At 47.7% G+C, this 17,035-nt stretch overlaps 1 protein-coding gene across 7 annotated transcripts in view; it reads left to right on the forward strand.

The window, feature by feature from the left end:
* EFL1 (elongation factor like GTPase 1) overlaps positions 1–17,035 on the forward strand; it is a 233,633-nt gene that overhangs the window by 20,658 nt on the left and 195,940 nt on the right. For 6 of the 7 annotated variants that reach the window (XM_078771785.1, XM_078771786.1, XM_078771787.1 and 3 more), the window contains 2 exons: positions 1,128–1,265; positions 2,425–2,639. In XM_078771785.1, the coding sequence (XP_078627911.1) occupies positions 1,128–1,265; positions 2,425–2,639 (353 nt within the window). Of the gene's footprint in view, positions 1–1,127; positions 1,266–2,424; positions 2,640–17,035 lie in introns of those variants that run through there. The other variant, XM_078771791.1, reaches the window with a different exon arrangement.

The following is a 17,035-nucleotide window of genomic DNA, read 5'->3' on the forward strand; positions in this document are numbered from 1 at the left end:
ACCAAATACCTTGGTGGACTCTCTTGTTGCAACAGATGCTTTCTTTACTGTGCCATCCATTGTTTTATCTGAAAGAAAAAGGTAGTATTAGTAACAATAATGTCATTTCATAATTATGTACAACAAATAAATCAATTATCCAATTTTATTAGAGTATAGCCTAATAATTGTTTTAATCATCTTGTCTAGTTAAAAGATCTTTGTAAAGACAAGATGACTACAACATTCAGGATATTCTTTAATTTATATATTATATTTTTAAAATACTCTTCATTTAGCTTTATATCCATATTTTGAAAAAAATCATTATTTTGACTATTTGTATATAAATTAATTGTATCCCTATCCCTATGATGATGATGTATTGCTACAGAGCACAATAATACCTTTACAAATAGTTATTATATGTAGCAATCAGTCAATCCTTTCATTTTTATTTATGGGCCTCAAAACAGCTGCGTGTCAAATTTCCAACTCTGATACCACCGACTCAAAATATGAAATGGTGAGGTGGACCCAGAAGATGATGTCCAAACCTTACCAAATTTTGCATAGCAACTTTATTTTATGATTGGAACAAAATAAAATTTGGGACAGATCAATCCAACATCTTTTTAAAAATAGTTGGGCGTTTGATGCACCCTAACATGGGTCATGAATGTAGAGCAGCAACGAAGGCTGGAAAGGGTGGAAATGCGAATGGTTCGGTGGATATGCGGAGTGTCGCTGAGAGAGAGGAAGACAAATGATGAATTGCGAAAGATGATGGGAATAGAGCCTGTGATTGATGCTGTGAAGAGGAACAGGTTGAGATGGTTTGGTCATGTGTTGAGGAAGGATGAAAGTGACTGGTTGAGAAGAGTGATGGAAATGAATGTAGAAGGAAGTAGAGGACGGGGAAGACCGAGAAAGACTTGGCGAAAGACGGTGGAAGAAGAAATGCGGGCAATGGGGTTAACAAGGAGAGATGCAGAAAATAGGGCAAAATGGAGAAGATTGTCATGGGGACCGCAAGGCTAACCCCCGCTCTTGCAGGGAAAATGGCCTTAAAATGCATGTTGTATGGAGAACCCCAAGATGGGGAGTGGGCGGATGTTCATGTCATGCCTGCTCTTCGTTATTCGCAGACCCATGTGGTGCTGCGACAGGCGTGGCTTGAGCACATCAGACCCTGTCTGGTGCTCAATAAAATAGACCGGTTGATCACGGAGTTGAAGCTGACACCAAGTGAAGCACATGTACAGATACAGAAAGTACTGGAGCAGGTAACGTCCATGACATCCTCGTTTTTGTCTTTCTATTGAGCCAGTCTTGCCGGCATAACGATGCATTTCCTTCTTTAATCTGCTGCCCCTCTTACACTTCCTCCTCCCTCACCCCTCTGCTTTTTGCAGTAAACTTCCAAAATATCTTTTTTCTATTACCTTTCAAAACCTGTATTTATTTCAATTGATTTACAGTCGCGGCCAAAAATATTGGCAACCTTGCACTTTTTCAAATAATTAACCATTTTTTCAAGAAAACTTTTGAAATTAAAAAATATTTTGGTATCCACAGATGTATTTCTTTGGTTTGCAGTGGAACAAAACAAAAACAGCTGAAAAAAATTACTAAATCTTCGCTTATTCCACACAGAAATCCTAAAATGGCCCGGACAATATCATTGGCACCTTTTCGAAGTTGTTGGAAATAATTAGATTTCAAGCAGGTGATTCCCCTTTACTTTGGAATTGAACTCACCTGTCATGAGTTGCAGGTGCCTGCAATATAAAAAAACACTCATTCAACCAGTTTGAATAGAGAAAATGAGTAGTTCTGCTGTTTTGTGTCACTGTGTGTACCGCAATGAGAATGGAGAAAAGAATGAAAACCAGGGAATTGTCTGAGGAGGTCAGGCACAAGATTGTAGCAAAGCATGGACAACCTGAAGGCTACAAGTCCATCTCCAGAGACCTTGATGTTCCTGCGTCCACCTTAAACAATGTTATCAGGAAGTTTAAGGCCCATGGCACTGCAGCCAACCTCCCTGGACTCAGGCTTATATCTTCACTCTATGTTGTCTTCTCAGCATATCACTTTGTACACATTTGATGCAGTGGCCATTTTTTTCCATGATCATTCCTCTATATGGAGTACTACTGCACTCCATGATATCATAGTGGAGGCTGGAATTTCAAAACTGCTTATTGACCATGATTTTACTCCTGTGTTGTTCGATCTTTCTTGAAACTTTTTATACAATATAATATTTCAAAGGTGATGAAACACACATTGAAACAAGTTTGCTGATACAGGTATGATTTGAATATGCTCTGCCCCAGCAATCTCTGAAAATTCCACCTTGTCGGTTGTGTTGGTTTATTGTCATAATAGGAAGAAAGTCAATTGATTGCCTCCTCCATCGCCGTTTATTTATGGCTACAGGTGAATGCAGTCACGGGCAGCCTGTTCAGTTCGAAAGTGCTGGAGGAGAACACTGATAAGGAGTCAAACTGCAAGTCATCAGAGAGAGAGGGCCCACTGAACACTTTGTATGATTGGAGTGCAGGCTTTGAAGAGATGGATGACTCCAGCCTGTACTTCTCTCCTGACCAGGGCAATGTAGTGTTTGCCAGCGCACTTGATGGCTGGGGCTTCTGGTAAGGAAATCCATTTGTAATCTTTTCCATCTTATTACCTCCACCACTGAAGATGGGTGGAGATTGTGTTTTCACCCCTCTGTCTGTGAGCAGGATATCTCAAAAATTTGTGGACATATTCGGACAGAATTTGGTGACAGGTTGGGTGTGTGATTTTAGTGAAGATCCGGATCCGGATATGAGATGAAATTTTTTTTTCCAGTGATTCTTCAGCATTTATTGATGGGTCCAAAAACGATATATCGTATATATTAAAAAAAGTTGTGGACGAGTTGTGACAAAACTAGGTGGTGTGGATGAGTTCGTCAGGTGAAATCTGGCCTATGAGTGGGGTGGAAAACCTGAACTGTTCAGCTTGCTGGTGGTATGTGCTCTGCCGAGTGGCGTTCCAGTTTCCATCTGCAGTGGCCTCAAAATAAATAAATAAGTGAATATGAATGAATGAATTTTTTTTTTTTTTTTGTATACAGAGTCGAGGCTCGTGAAAGAGCTAATATTTATCAAACAAACAAATCAAACAAACAAGCAAACAAAGTATATAAAAAGGGGAGCGGTCGACAAGATGGGGCGAGAAGGGGAGGAAGCACACAAACACAACATTTGAGAGCAGGGACATCGGGAGATGTTTTTGGAGGGAGAGGGCCTGGGGGGAGGCAGGATAGGTATAAAACGCAAGGACACCAAGGACTTCCAGGAAAGAAGTCAAAAGTCACCTCAAAAAAGTGGATTTGGGGTGAAATTAGCGGGGGTAGAAAAGATCAAGGTTTTGGATTGGGGAAGACAAGAGATGGTGGTGAACAGCCGTTTTAAAGACCTGGAGGGAGGAGTGGGATTGAAGAGAGTGAGGGAGTTTGTTCCAGAGGTGGGAGAAAAGAGGAATGAAGGAGTGAAGGTGAGCAGAGAGTCTTGATTTTGGCAGTTTTAACCATAAGAGGGTTGCAGGCAGATCTTGTGCGACCTGCAGGAATATTTGGGGACAGAGCCCAGAGAGAGCTGGGGGAGCAAGGCCGGAGAGGAGTCGGTAGAAGACGGAAAGACCACCAACCTGCCTGCGGTGATTAAGTGAAAGGCCCTCGGAGATAGCGTCATCGCGGGAGATTCCAATGATTCTGAACGCTTTGGTTTCAACAGCGTGAAGACGAGCTAGGTGTGAGGCAGGAGCACCAGCCCAGAGGGGAGAGCAGTACTCCATTGAGCTGCGGATGAAAGCCTTGTATGTGGTGAGGAGCTCAGGTGTGCCAAGGAAGGACTTCGCACGACGGAGGATGCCCAGTCGGCGACTGGCTTTGGAGGCCAGCTTGGAAATGTAGTTTTCCCAGGAAAGATCATGGCAGATAGTGAGACCCAAAAGCTTGAGTGACAGAACTTCTTGGAGAGGATTATTCAGAAAGTAGATGGGAGGGTTGTCCAGTCGGTCTTTTCGGAGAGACATCGGAAGAGTGTGAGATTTGTCAGAATTGAAAGACATGTTCCACTTGTTTGCCCAGTCTGTGATTTTGTCCAGGTCTGCAGAGAGTGAGGTGGCTGCAGACTGCCGATCTGAGGGATGAGGAATGGAGCGGCAGAGAGTGGAGTCATCAGCAAAGAGATAGAGAGGATTTTCAAGAGAGTCAGAGAGATCATTGATGAAGACCAGAAAAAGCACAGGGCCTAGAACACTGCCTTGGGGAACTCCAGCCTGAACAGGAAGAGGAGATGAGAGAAACCCATTCAGGGCCACACGTTGACTACGACTAGAGAGGAAGTCCGCCAGCCATGCGTGGAGATTTCCATGGATACCAAAGGAGGAGAGTTTGGTGAGCAGAGCGGGGTGCCAGACCGTATCGAAGGCACGTGATATGTCGAGGGAGACAGCTCTAATTTCCTGTTTGGCATTGAGGACCTCCATCCATTGTTGAGACAGCAGAAGCAGCATGTCCAGAGTCGAGTGACCTGGTCTGAAACCAAATTGATGATCAGAGATCAAGCCATTGGAGAAGAGGAAAGATTTCATATCCGAAGCAATGATGGATTCCATGACTTTGCTGATAATTGGGAGAAGGCTGATTGGTCTGTAGTTGCTAGGATCTGTTTTTGCACCTTTTTTGTGCATAGCGGTGATGTTGGCTGATTTCCAAGCAGATGGCATTTGACCTTGAGCAAAAGAGGGTGAAGAGAACAGAGAGAGGGAGTGAAAGCGGAAGAACAGGATTTTAGGACCTGTGGGCTGATGCCGTCAGGTCCAGTTGCAGAATCTAGAGTCGAGGGTTGACTCGATGAATGATCGTTTTAAGGCCATTTTCCCCACTAGAGCGGGGGTTAGCCTTGCAGGCCCCATGACAATCATGGTTCCCTTTTCGAGGCAATGTTTTTATGGCCGGATGCCCTTCCTGACGCCAACCCTTGGTCGCCTCTTACGATGTGCAGGGATACGGTGTACCTATTCTAAATCTGGGTACTCACCGTGATCATTCATCCCAGCAAGCTGGTACTCAATTTGCCGACCTCGGAAGGATGACAGGCTGAGTCAACCCCCCTGGCGTTAATTCAGCGATCGACCAGGATTCGAACTCAGGATCCTAGGATCCCAAGCCAGCACTCTAACCGCTAAGCCAACACCAGGCTAAGTCTCTCCCTCGTAAAAATAAATAAATAAGTAAACAAATCAAATATCCAGTTTTGCATCGCTATGTACAACACATCGTCATGGTGTTTCAATACAATCACATTTTCCGTTCCTCAAGTTTCTGATCGTCACCTTGACCAGTTGAATGCTGCCCGCAATTGCCATCCTGAGACAGAAGTGAAAGTCTGTGTTCTAAACCACACATTGAACTTCCACAATTGCATCTGCAACAAACTTTACAGGGTCTGGCAAGGTTCTCTGACTCTGCCCTACAAACTCTGTGAAAATTCCACCTTGTCGGTTGTGTTTACCCTTTGAGGAGAAATGGCATTTTGTGCTGGTGTCAGCTGACTTCGCCAAGCTAAGCCCGATAACTACAGAAATTTGTGCACAAATTCAGTAAATGCCAAATAAGTGATACCTTATTTTTTTGCATCATTGAACCTTTCAAACGGTAGATATTTCCCACAATTGGTAGAACCACCCCTCGCGGTCCCCCTGTGCTGTCTTTCTGTCGTGGTCCCCCTGTACTGTCTTTCCCTCGTGGTCCCCCTGTGCTGTCTTTCCCTCGCGGTCCCCCTGTGCTGTCTTTCCCTCGCGGTCCCCCTGTGCTGTCTTTCCCTCGCGGTCCCCCTGTGCTGTCTTTCCCTCGCGGTCCCCCTGTGCTGTCTTTCCCTCGCGGTCCCCCTGTACTGTCTTTCCCTCGTGGTCCCCCTGTGCTGTCTTTCCCTCGTGGTCCCCCTGTGCTGTCTTTCCGTCGTGGTCCCCGTGTACTGTCTTTCCCTCGTGGTCCCCCTGTGCTGTCTTTCCCTCGCGGTCCCCCTGTGCTGTCTTTCCGTCGCGGTCCCCCTGTGCTGTCTTTCCCTCGCGGTCCCCCTGTGCTGTCTTTCCCTCGCGGTCCCCCTGTGCTGTCTTTCCCTCGCGGTCCCCCTGTGCTGTCTTTCCCTCGCGGTCCCCCTGTGCTGTCTTTCCCTCGCGGTCCCCCTGTGCTGTCTTTCCCTCGCGGCCCCCCTGTGCTGTCTTTCCCTCGCGGTCCCCCTGTGCTGTTTTTCCCTCGCAGTCCCCCTGTACTGTCTTTCCCTCGCGGCCCCCCTGTACTGTCTTTCCCTCATGGTCCCCCTGTGCTGTCTTTCCCTCACGGTCCCCCTGTGCTGTCTTTCCCTCGCGGTCCCCCTGTGCTGTCTTTCCCTCGCGGTCCCCCTGTGCTGTCTTTCCCTCGCGGTCCCCCTGTGCTGTCTTTCCCTCGCGGTCCCCCTGTGCTGTCTTTCCCTCGCGGTCCCCCTGTGCTGTCTTTCCCTCGCGGTCCCCCTGTGCTGTCTTTCCCTCGCGGTCCCCCTGTGCTGTCTATCCCTCGCGGTCCCCCTGTGCTGTCTTTCCCTCGCGGTCCCCCTGTGCTGTCTTTCCCTCGTGGTCCCCCTGTGCTGTCTTTCCCTCGCGGTCCCCCTGTGCTGTCTTTCCCTCGCGGTCCCCCTGTGCTGTCTTTCCCTCGCGGTCCCCCTGTGCTGTCTTTCCCTCACGGTCCCCCTGTGCTGTCTTTCCCTCGCGGTCCCCCTGTGCTGTCTTTCCCTCGTGGTCCCCCTGTGCTGTCTTTCCCTCGTGGTCCCCCTGTGCTGTCTTTCCCTCGTCCCCCTGTGCTGTCTTTCCCTCGCGGTCCCCCTGTGCTGTCTTTCCCTCGCGGTCCCCCTGTGCTGTCTTTCCCTCGTGGTCCCCCTGTGCTGTCTTTCCCTCGTGGTCCCCCTGTGCTGTCTTTCCCTCGTGGTCCCCCTGTGCTGTCTTTCCCTCGCGGTCCCCCTGTACTGTCTCTCCCTCGTGGTCCCCCTGTGCTGTCTTTCCCTCGCGGTCCCCCTGTGCTGTCTTTCCCTCACGGTCCCCCTGTGCTGTCTTTCCCTCGTGGTCCCCCTGTGCTGTCTTTCCCTCGTGGTCCCCCTGTGCTGTCTTTCCCTCGTGGTCCCCCTGTGCTGTCTTTCCCTCGCGGTCCCCCTGTACTGTCTCTCCCTCGTGGTCCCCCTGTACTGTCTTTCCCTCGCGGTCCCCCTGTGCTGTCTTTCCTTCGCGGTCCCCCTGTACTGTCTTTCCCTCGTGGTCCCCCTGTGCTGTCTTTCCCTCGCGGTCCCCCTGTGCTGTCTTTCCCTCGCGGTCCCCCTGTGCTGTCTTTCCCTCGCGGTCCCCCTGTGCTGTCTTTCCCTCGCGGTCCCTCTGTGCTGTCTTTCCCTCGCGGTCCCCCTGTGCTGTCTTTCCCTCGCGGTCCCCCTGTGCTGTCTTTCCCTCGCGGTCCCCCTGTGCTGTCTTTCCGTCGCGGTCCCCCTGTACTGTCTTTCCCTCGCGGTCCCCCTGTGCTGTCTTTCCCTCGCGGTCCCCCTGTGCTGTCTTTCCCTCGCGGTCCCCCTGTGCTGTCTTTCCCTCGCGGTCCCCCTGTGCTGTCTTTCCCTCACGGTCCCCCTGTGCTGTCTTTCCCTCACGGTCCCCCTGTGCTGTCTTTCCCTCGCGGTCCCCCTGTGCTGTCTTTCCCTCGCGGTCCCCCTGTGCTGTCTTTCCCTCGTGGTCCCCCTGTGCTGTCTTTCCCTCGTGGTCCCCCTGTGCTGTCTTTCCCTCGTGGTCCCCCTGTGCTGTATTTCCCTCGTGGTCCCCCTGTGCTGTCTTTTCCTCGTGGTCCCCCTGTACTGTCTTTCCCTCGCGGTTGTCAGCCCTTTCACGAGCCTCGATTCAGTATACAAACAACAACCAAAAAAAATTAATAATTTTATTTTCATAAGCAATTGCGTTGTAGTAATACTTTATTCACTTACAACAAAGTTACCCCCATCCCTCCCCACCCACACCCCTTTTAAAGAACAATGTCCCTCTAAAGATTTGATGATGTCATTATTGTCCATAACTGAAAATTAGTGTATAACTGAATGCAATCTGTTATCGTCATAGCATTTTACATCATTAATACAGACTTTCTGAAAAAGTTTTTGAAAAGGTAACAGGTTTTCTAAGCTTTGAGGACCTCTTATGCACTTCAAAGGACAAAGACTCTTTGGTATGTTTGTAAGTAAAACTTTTCAGCATCCTCATAATGTGAGCTCGTATTGTTCAATTCATCAAAATGATTTTCCTCTCCTGACTCTCCTGAAATTTCCTGACTTTCTGCATTTTAAATTTTACCACAATCCTCGATATATCTCCCTGCAGTGTTTGTCCGTTAAATATGTGACGTATTTTCGTGTTCACCGAATTGCTTTCCTGTCTTTATTATCTCCATACTTTAAAAAATAAACTCGGGGGATATTGTAATTGGCTCTGTCAGTCCGTCCGTCCATCACGTCTGTCCGTCCATCACGCCATCTCCTCTGACATGCTTCTGCAGAAATTCACTAAACTTGGTAGTTATGATCATCACATGGCAAGAAGGAGTGGGAGTAGTATAATTTTGGTTCTGCCCCCTGGAATCGCAGGGGACTTCGGCATAATAAAGATAGGAAAGCAACTTGGCGGGGTCCAAAAGTCAAATATAAAAAAATGCAATCACGGGCACATTTTGAAATGTTTTTTTCGTTTTAACGTTTTAAAATGAAACTTTGTATGTGCAATCAACATTGGGGGATGATTGAAATTTGGAGCGTTTTTTTGGATCTGACCCCTGGTTCATGCCTCAGGGAATAGAGACTTAGGATCAAAACAAGATTTTTATAACTCAAAGTTTGAAATTATGTCATTCCTGGGGAGCTGTTTGCCATCTTTCAACTTTACTTTAGGTGGGAATCATGGGGATTTGTGATGGCGCTCCATCGACTTTGGTCTTCTTAGGTTATTTCACAGAAATAACCTCATAGAATGGGTCCTGGTGTCTGTATGTACAGCGCCTTCAGAAATTATTCACACCCCTTGACATTTTTCACATTTTGTTGTGTTAGAGCCTGATTTAAAAATGGATTAAATTGAGAGTTTTTGTCATTTATCCACACAGAATACTCCATAATGTCAAAGTGGATTTTTTTTAATTTAGAATTTTTTACAGAATAATAAAAAATGAATAGTTGAAATGTCTCGAGTTAATAAGTATTCAACCCCTTTGACACTCCAAATTGAGCTCGGGTGCATTCATTTTCCTTTGATCATCCTTGAGATGTCTCTACAACTTGACTGAAGTCCATCTGTGGCCAATTCAAGTGATTGGACTTGATTTAGAAAGAAACACACCTTTCGATATAAGGTCCCACAGTTGACGGTGCATGTTGGAGAAAAAAACTCTCCCTTTAAGTCGAAGGAACTGTGCGTAGATATAATTGTGAGGAGGCATAGATCTGGGGAAGAGTATAAAACAATTTCTGTTCAAAGTTTCCAAGAACACATTGAGCTCCATCATTAGGAAATGGATGCAAAGAGCGACATCTGGTGGAACCTGAGCACAGCTCTTCACCCATCTATCATTATCCCTACCATGAAGCATGGTGGTGGCAGCATCATGCTATGGAGTTGCTTTTCAGCAGCAGGGACTGGGAGACTTGTAAGGATAGAGGAAACAATGAATGTAGCCAAATACAGGCAAATCCTTGAGGAGAACCTGCTTCAGGAGTGCAAAAGACCTTAGACTGTGGCGAAGATTTATGTTCCAACATGACAATGACCCCAATCATACAGCCAAAGCAACACTGGAATGGCTTCAGAACAAGTACGTGAAAGTCCTTGAGTGGCCCAGTTGAAGCCCAGATTTCATTCTCATTGAGAATATGTGGAAACACTTGAAGATTGCTGTTCACCGACGTTCCCCATTCAACTTGACAGAACTTGTGTGAATCTGCAAGGAAAAATGTGAGAAACTCCCCAAATCTATATGTGCAAAGATGATAAAGATATACCATAGAACACTCAAAGCAGTAATCACTTTTTTTTTTTTTTGTATACTGAATCGAGGCTCGTGAAAGAGCTAACATTTATTTCACAAACAAATTAACCAGACAAACAAAATATACCAAAAGAGGGAGCGGAAGACAAGATGGGGAGAGAAGGGGAAGCACACAACCACAACATTTGAGAGCAGGGAGAAGTGTGGGAGGGAGAGGGCTTGGGGGCAGGAGGCTTGGGAAGGGGAGGGAGGGGGGGGGGGGGGGAGAGGTATAAAACACAAGGGGACCGAAATTAGCGGGGGTAGAAAAGATCAAGGTTTTGGATGGGGGAGGATAAGAGATGGTGGTGAACAGCTGTTTTAAAGACCTGGAGGGTGGAGTGGGATTGAAGAGAGTGAGGGTGTTTGTTCCAGAGGCGGGAGAAAAGAGGAGTGAAGGTGAGCAGAAAGTCTTGATTTTGGCAGTTTAACCATAAGAGGGTTGCAGGCAGATCTTGTGCGACCTGTGGGAATATTTGGGGGACAGAGCCCAGAGAGGGCTGGGGGGGCAAGGCCAGAGAGGAGTCGGTAGAAGACGGAAAGACACCCAACCTGTGAGTGAAAGGCCCTTGGAGTTAGCTTCATCGCGGGAGATTCCAATGATTCTGAACGCTTTGGTTTCAACAGCGTGAAGACGGGCTAGGTGTGAGGCAGGAGCACCAGACCAGAGGGGAGAGCAGTATTCCATAGAGCTGCGGATGAAAGCCTTGTATGTGGTGAGGAGCTCAGGTGCGCCAAGAAAGGACTTCGCACGACGGAGGATGCCCAGTCGGCGACTGGCTTTGGAGGCCAGATTTGAAATGTGGTTTTCCCAGGAAAGATCATGGCAAATAGTGAGACCCAAAAGCTTGAGTGACAGAACTTCTTGGAGAGGATTATTCAGAACTAGCAGAGGTACCCGGCTTTGCACGGGAGTGGGAGGAGGAGGGGAGGGGGAAGAGGAGGGGAGGGGAACGGGGGGGAGGGGGGAGGGGGAAGTGGGGGAGGAGGAGGGGAGGGGGAAGAGGAGGGGAGGGGAATGGGGGGGAGGGGGAAGGGGGGGAGGGGGGGAGGGGAAGGGGGGAGGGAAGGGTGCGGGGGTGCCCAGGGGAAGAAGGGCCCCTCCCCTCCCCCTCCCCCCCCTTTCCCCTCCCCCCCTCCCCTCCCCCTTCCCCCTCCCCCCTCCCCCTTCCCCCTCCCCCTCCCCCCCTCCCATCCCCTTCCCCCTCGTTCCCCTCCCCTTCTCTTCCCCCTCCCCTCCTCCTCCCCCTTCACACCAGGGGGGTTGACTCAGCCTGTCATCCCACCGAGGTCGGAAGTCGGAACTCATTGTCGTCAAATAAATGTAGCCTGTATGTTTCACTCTTTGTCACATGCCGTTGGTCCCATGTCAATCGGATGAAGTTGAAAAATTAACGTTACGAAGGTTCTCTGGGACGTACTGATTCCGAATAATGAAGTTGAAAAATTAACGTTCCGAAATACGCTAATTACGCTAACAGAAGCGCTGGAGGGAGCACTGCGCTCCCTCCCTTAGATTCCCTCCCTCTTCTGCTAGCGCTAATTACGCGTAACACACTAATTTTAAAACCCGAAGTTTTTTTAATTTTAAGGTGTGCTGTAGTCAGAAGCGCTAGAAGCGCTGCGCTCCCTCCCTTCGAATCCCTCTCTCTTCTGCTAGTGCTAATAATACGCTAATTTTAAAACCCGAAATTTTTTAAATGTTTATGTCTCCGTGACATTCCTGGGACCATCCCGAGTCGAACAGTACTTTCCGCTCGCAAATCCGTCCACGGGTTCTCGAGATCTTAGAGATCGTAGATAGATCAGGATACAGACACAGAGGCCAACTCTACTTTATATATATAGAAGTGGATGGGAGGGTTTTCCAGTCGGTCTTTTCGGAGAGACATCATAAGAGTGTGAGATTTATCAGGATTGAAAGACATGTTCCATTTGTTTGCCCAGTCTGTGATTTTGTCCAGGTCTGCAGAGAGTGAGGAGGCTGCAGACTGCCGATCTGAGGGATGAGTAATGGAGCGACAGAGAGTAGAGTCGTCAGCAAAGAGATAGAGAGGATTTTCAAGAGAGTCAGAGAGATCATTGATGAAGACCAGAAAAAGCACAGGGCCCAGAACACTACCTTGGGGAACTCCAGCCTGAACAGGAAGAGGAGATGAGAGAAACCCATTCAGGGCCACACGTTGACTCCGACCAGAGAGGAAGTCCGCCAGCCTTGCGTGGAGATTTCCATGGATACCAAAGGAGGAGAGTTTGGTGAGCAGAGCAGGGTGCCAGACCGTATCGAAGGCACGTGAAATGTCAAGGGAGACAGCTCTAATTTCCTGTTTGGCATTGAGGACCTCCATCCATTGTTGAGAAAGCAGAAGCAGCATGTCCAGAGTAGAGTGACCAGGTCTGAAACCAAATTGATGATCAGAGATCAAGCCATTGGAGAAGAGGAAAGATTTCTTATCTGAAGCAATGATGGATTCCATGACTTTGCTGATAATTGGGAGAACGCTGATTGGTCTGTAGTTGCTGGGATCTGTTTTGCACCTTTTTTGTGCAAAGTGGTGATGTTGGCTGATTTCCAAGCAGATGGCAGATGACCTTGAGCAAAAGAGAGGGTGAAGAGAACAGAAAGAGGGAGTGAAAGAGCGGAAGAACATGATTTTAGGACCCTTGGGCTGATGCCGTCAGGACCAGTTGCAGAATCAGAGTCGAGGGTTGACAGAAACTTTTCCACCTTGTCAGGAGGAAAGGACACAGAGTCCAGGAGCAGCTGGGTACGACTGGGTATGGTGGGTACAGAGATGGATGGGTTTGGGACACAAGATTTAGAGGCAAACACAGAGTTGAGGCATTCAGCTTTTTCACGTGCAGAGTCAGCCGTTAAGCCGTTTGAGGTGAGGGAGGGGATGGAGGGGGAACAAACACCAGAAACAGATTTGACCAGACACCACCAGGATTTGGAAGAGGGAGACAGATAAGAGAGTTCGGTCTTGAGAACGGTGAGATATTGTTTCCTGGCTCTCCTGAGGGTGGACACACACTTGTTGCGGGCTTTGTGAAAGGAAATGAGATTTCCTTCCGTTGGATTTGCTTTCCAGGAGACGAAAGCAAGTTGTTTCAGGGCAACAGCCTCACCACAAGATTCCGTGTACCATGGACGGGAGGAAGGGTATGACAACTGAAGACGAGATGGGATAAATCTGTGCATGAGAGAGAGCAATTTACTTTGAAAGAATTCCCAGGATGAGTTGATGTCAGAGGTGGTAGAGATGGGAGACCAGTCCAGATGATTGATGGCTGCTTGAAGACCGTGCCAGTTGGCCTGAGTGAAATGCCAGACTCGTCGACGCTGAGGAGGCTCTCTGAGAATGGTCAGAGAGATGTCCACTTTGACAAGCACATGATCAGATGAGCCGATTGGAGCAGAGGAAGAGCAGCAGACATTTTCAGGGAAGTTTGTCATAACCAAATCCAGAAGAGAAGATGCTCCGTTGACTGAGATCCGGGTCGGGAAATTGACAGATTGTGTCAGTCCCAGTGAGTCGCAGAAGTCCTTTGCTGAAGAGCCATGGCTGGTGAGAGAGGTACCCACACCCAGCCAACTGGCATGGTGACAATTGAAATCACCACATATGAGGAAGAGAGAGTTGGGATGGGTAGATAGAAGTTGGTCCATATTATCAGACAGCGAGATGTAGATGGAGTCATCGCTGTTTGGTGGACGGTACAACACACATATGAACAAAAGGTGGGATAGAAGGGGAAGCCGTAGCCAAAGGTATTCCTGGGGGTGAGGTGGAGAGAGGGCAGTGGAGGGCGAGTGAGGAAGAGAGTTTTTCATAAAGATGGCAACCCCACCTCCAGGACGAGGCTCAGGTCTATCATACCGGAGGAGGGAGTAACCTGGGAGAGATACCAAGGCATCAGAGACATCATGAAGGAGGAAAGTTTCTGTTAAGCAGATCACATCTGGTTTGTCAGAAGCAACCTGTATGGAGAGATCAGTCAAGTTTTATCGGAGGCCCCGGATGTTTGAGGTCCATACCGTTAATGAAGAGGAAGGGGGAGCATCGGGTCCAGAACAGGGGGGGGACGGGTAGGGTTAAATGTGGAAGAGGAGGAAGAGGTAGGGAGAGCTGTTGAAGGTGTGTCAGAGATTTCAGAGATTCCAGAATAGCTTGGAGAAAGGGAAGAATGGGGCGCACAAAAGGTTTGATGGAGATTGGGTGAGGCACAGTGAGGTGTTATTTGAGGAGGGGGAAGAGCGAGGCAGAAGGTTGGGGGAGATGAAGGTGAAAGTTGGAAGGGGGAAGAAGCAGGGAGGATGCTTTGAGCTTTGAGCTTTGAGGAGGAGGGGTGAGAGGGGAGTCTAGGAGGGGAGGAGCGAGGGAGGGGAGGAGCGAGGGAGGGGAGGAGCGAGGGAGAGTCTCGGAGGGGAGGGGTGTGGGGGGAGTTTAGGAGGGAGGGGAGGGAAGGGGCAAGGGGGTAGATTTGAAAGGGATGGGTGATGGGGAGGATTTGGAGGGGAGGGGTGAGATTGGATTTTGAAAAGTGTACGATTCATGGGAAACGAAGATTTTTTGCAAAATGAGTTTGAGACCTTCGAGTCAAAAATACATTTGAGGACACTGAAGGAGGGGTGGAGTTCTGGATAGTTTAGGGAATGTAGAAAGGAGGAACTGTAAGAGATGGTATTATATATATTTTTTGGAATGAATAGATTTGGTGAGCAAGACGAAAGCATCCTTTTGTAGGAAAAGAAGAAAAGGGTGTTATAATATATGAGAGAAAATAGTTGTTCAGGGGAGAAATTATACATTTCTAACCACATGATCGCGTGATCGCGAACGAAGAACGAACGAACAAATAAGAACAACAAATAAACGAATAAGACCTGGGAAGGAAAGGTTTTTTTGGGGTTTTTTTTTTTTTTGAGTAGAGATATTAAACAAGGAGGTACGGGGTGAACGACTGGGACGAAACAGAGAACGAAAATAATTGCAGCGCATTCGACGAATCGCTGAGAGAAAAACAAAACCACAAGGTCGGAGACGGTACAGTAGCCAAAGCCTACGAGTACTAGGCCTCAGAATACTCGATACGCATTAACCAACGATTGTGTATACATGTACGAAAAATTAGCACCGAAAATTTTCCAAAAGATACGCTATAGGTACATACACCGAAAGATAGATACAGTCTCGACAAAAACACAATTGAGAAAGATCACTTAGCTTCGAAAGCGTGAGCGCATGGAACAGCTTCGAAAAGACGTGACCTCGCCGTGATCTCGCAAGGATCTTGCGACTTCCAAAGTCTTCCTTGCTTCCTTGCTTGCCTCCACTTCCAAAGGCGCTTCTACGAAGTATTGCCTCAGGGGTTTGAATATTTATGTAAATTATATATTTCTATATTTAATTTTTAATTATTTTGTAAATATGTGTACATCAGTGACAAAAAAAAATCTCAATTTAATCCATTTTAAATTCAGGCATTAACACAACATAATGTGAAAAAAGTCAATGGGTGTGAATACTTTCTGAAGGCACTGTATGTCTGTTAACATTTGACTAAAACAACATCTCATAAACTGCCTGACTGATTTATGGACCAAATTTGGTACGATGTATCAGGACAGCAAGGTCTCATGTGGTTGTGTTCCCGATCCAGATCCACTCACTATAAGAGGCTGAAAACTCACGATAAGAGGGTTTATCCCCAAATATTGGTATTTCATTCAAAAATCTGCTTCTCAGAAACCGCTAAACAGATCCAGACTAAACTCGCCATGAGGCATTGGGATCATGCCCTAACCTTCAGTTGTGCACCTCATGGCTGTATCTCCCCCAGAAAGAGGTCTATGCCCCCCACCTCCTCCTTGCATCTCTCATTTTCACTAAAACTTTATCTCTTTGGGGTATATAGATTACAGTCGATCTATGGTCGGGTCTCAAGAACGTTGGGTGTGTTCATTTACCAAATTTTTTTTGTGGAGAGATCGCCAAGTGGTTTAAGCATTCGAGCAAGCACTCCATTCAAAACCCTTAAGGAATGGCTGGCTTGGCAAGCAATAGCTAGCTGCTTGGCAAAATCAGCACAACCCAGGCCTCCTCCCTTTCAGTTTTGTGTTAAACAGCAGGAGCGAGTTTCAAAAGTTCGCTACGAAAAACGCTACGTTAGCTGCAGGAAGGGTCATCATTAACCCAACCCTTGTGGGGTATACAGAGTACAGTAGATCTTTGCTCAGTTCTGCAAGTAAAACTTACCTCACCGATGTTGGGATCCCTCAAATGTCTTTATTTAGTGATATTAACAGCATTAGCGACTGTTTAAAAAGTCGGGGATCTGTATGGTTCTTTTACCAGCATCTCTGATATTGTGAGATAACACTGCCTTTACCTTGCTGGTCATGTTATGCAACATGAAGCACTTGCAAAGAAAGTTCTACTCTTGCATTTAATATTAGGCACAAGTTTGAGCTGGGAGAGTTAGAGAAAGCAGAAGGGAAATTAATGAGCAGTGTGCATTATAGAGCACGGATTGTGGAGTTTGGGGAATGGCTGATGTACTGATGTCTCCTGATGTACCTGATCCTGATGATCGTCTCCTTTTAAAAATCTGCCTTTCCATGCCTTTGTGCTGGGCCAAGCTTTCCAGCGCGACGCGCATGCATCGTGCTGTTGGGTCAATGCACGTGGCATTCCCGAAGGGTTAGGAGAGGCTATTGTAATTGGTACTTTGATATACTAAAAACACCCGCTCTCCCTGGGAGCAGCCTGGGGGGGGGGGGGGGGTGTGGGGGCGATATTGGGGGGTGTGGGGAAATATAGTGCCGTGGATTGTAATCCCCCCTGTCTCCAGCAGGGGTCAGTAAACCACCTGCACTGTGCCAAGTGTACAGGTGAAAATCCTACGTCGACACCCTCC

The sequence above is a fragment of the Myxine glutinosa genome, chromosome 2 (genome assembly GCF_964187855.1).
Source record: "Myxine glutinosa chromosome 2, kmMyxGlut1.1, whole genome shotgun sequence".
Lineage (NCBI taxonomy): Eukaryota > Metazoa > Chordata > Myxini > Myxiniformes > Myxinidae > Myxine > Myxine glutinosa.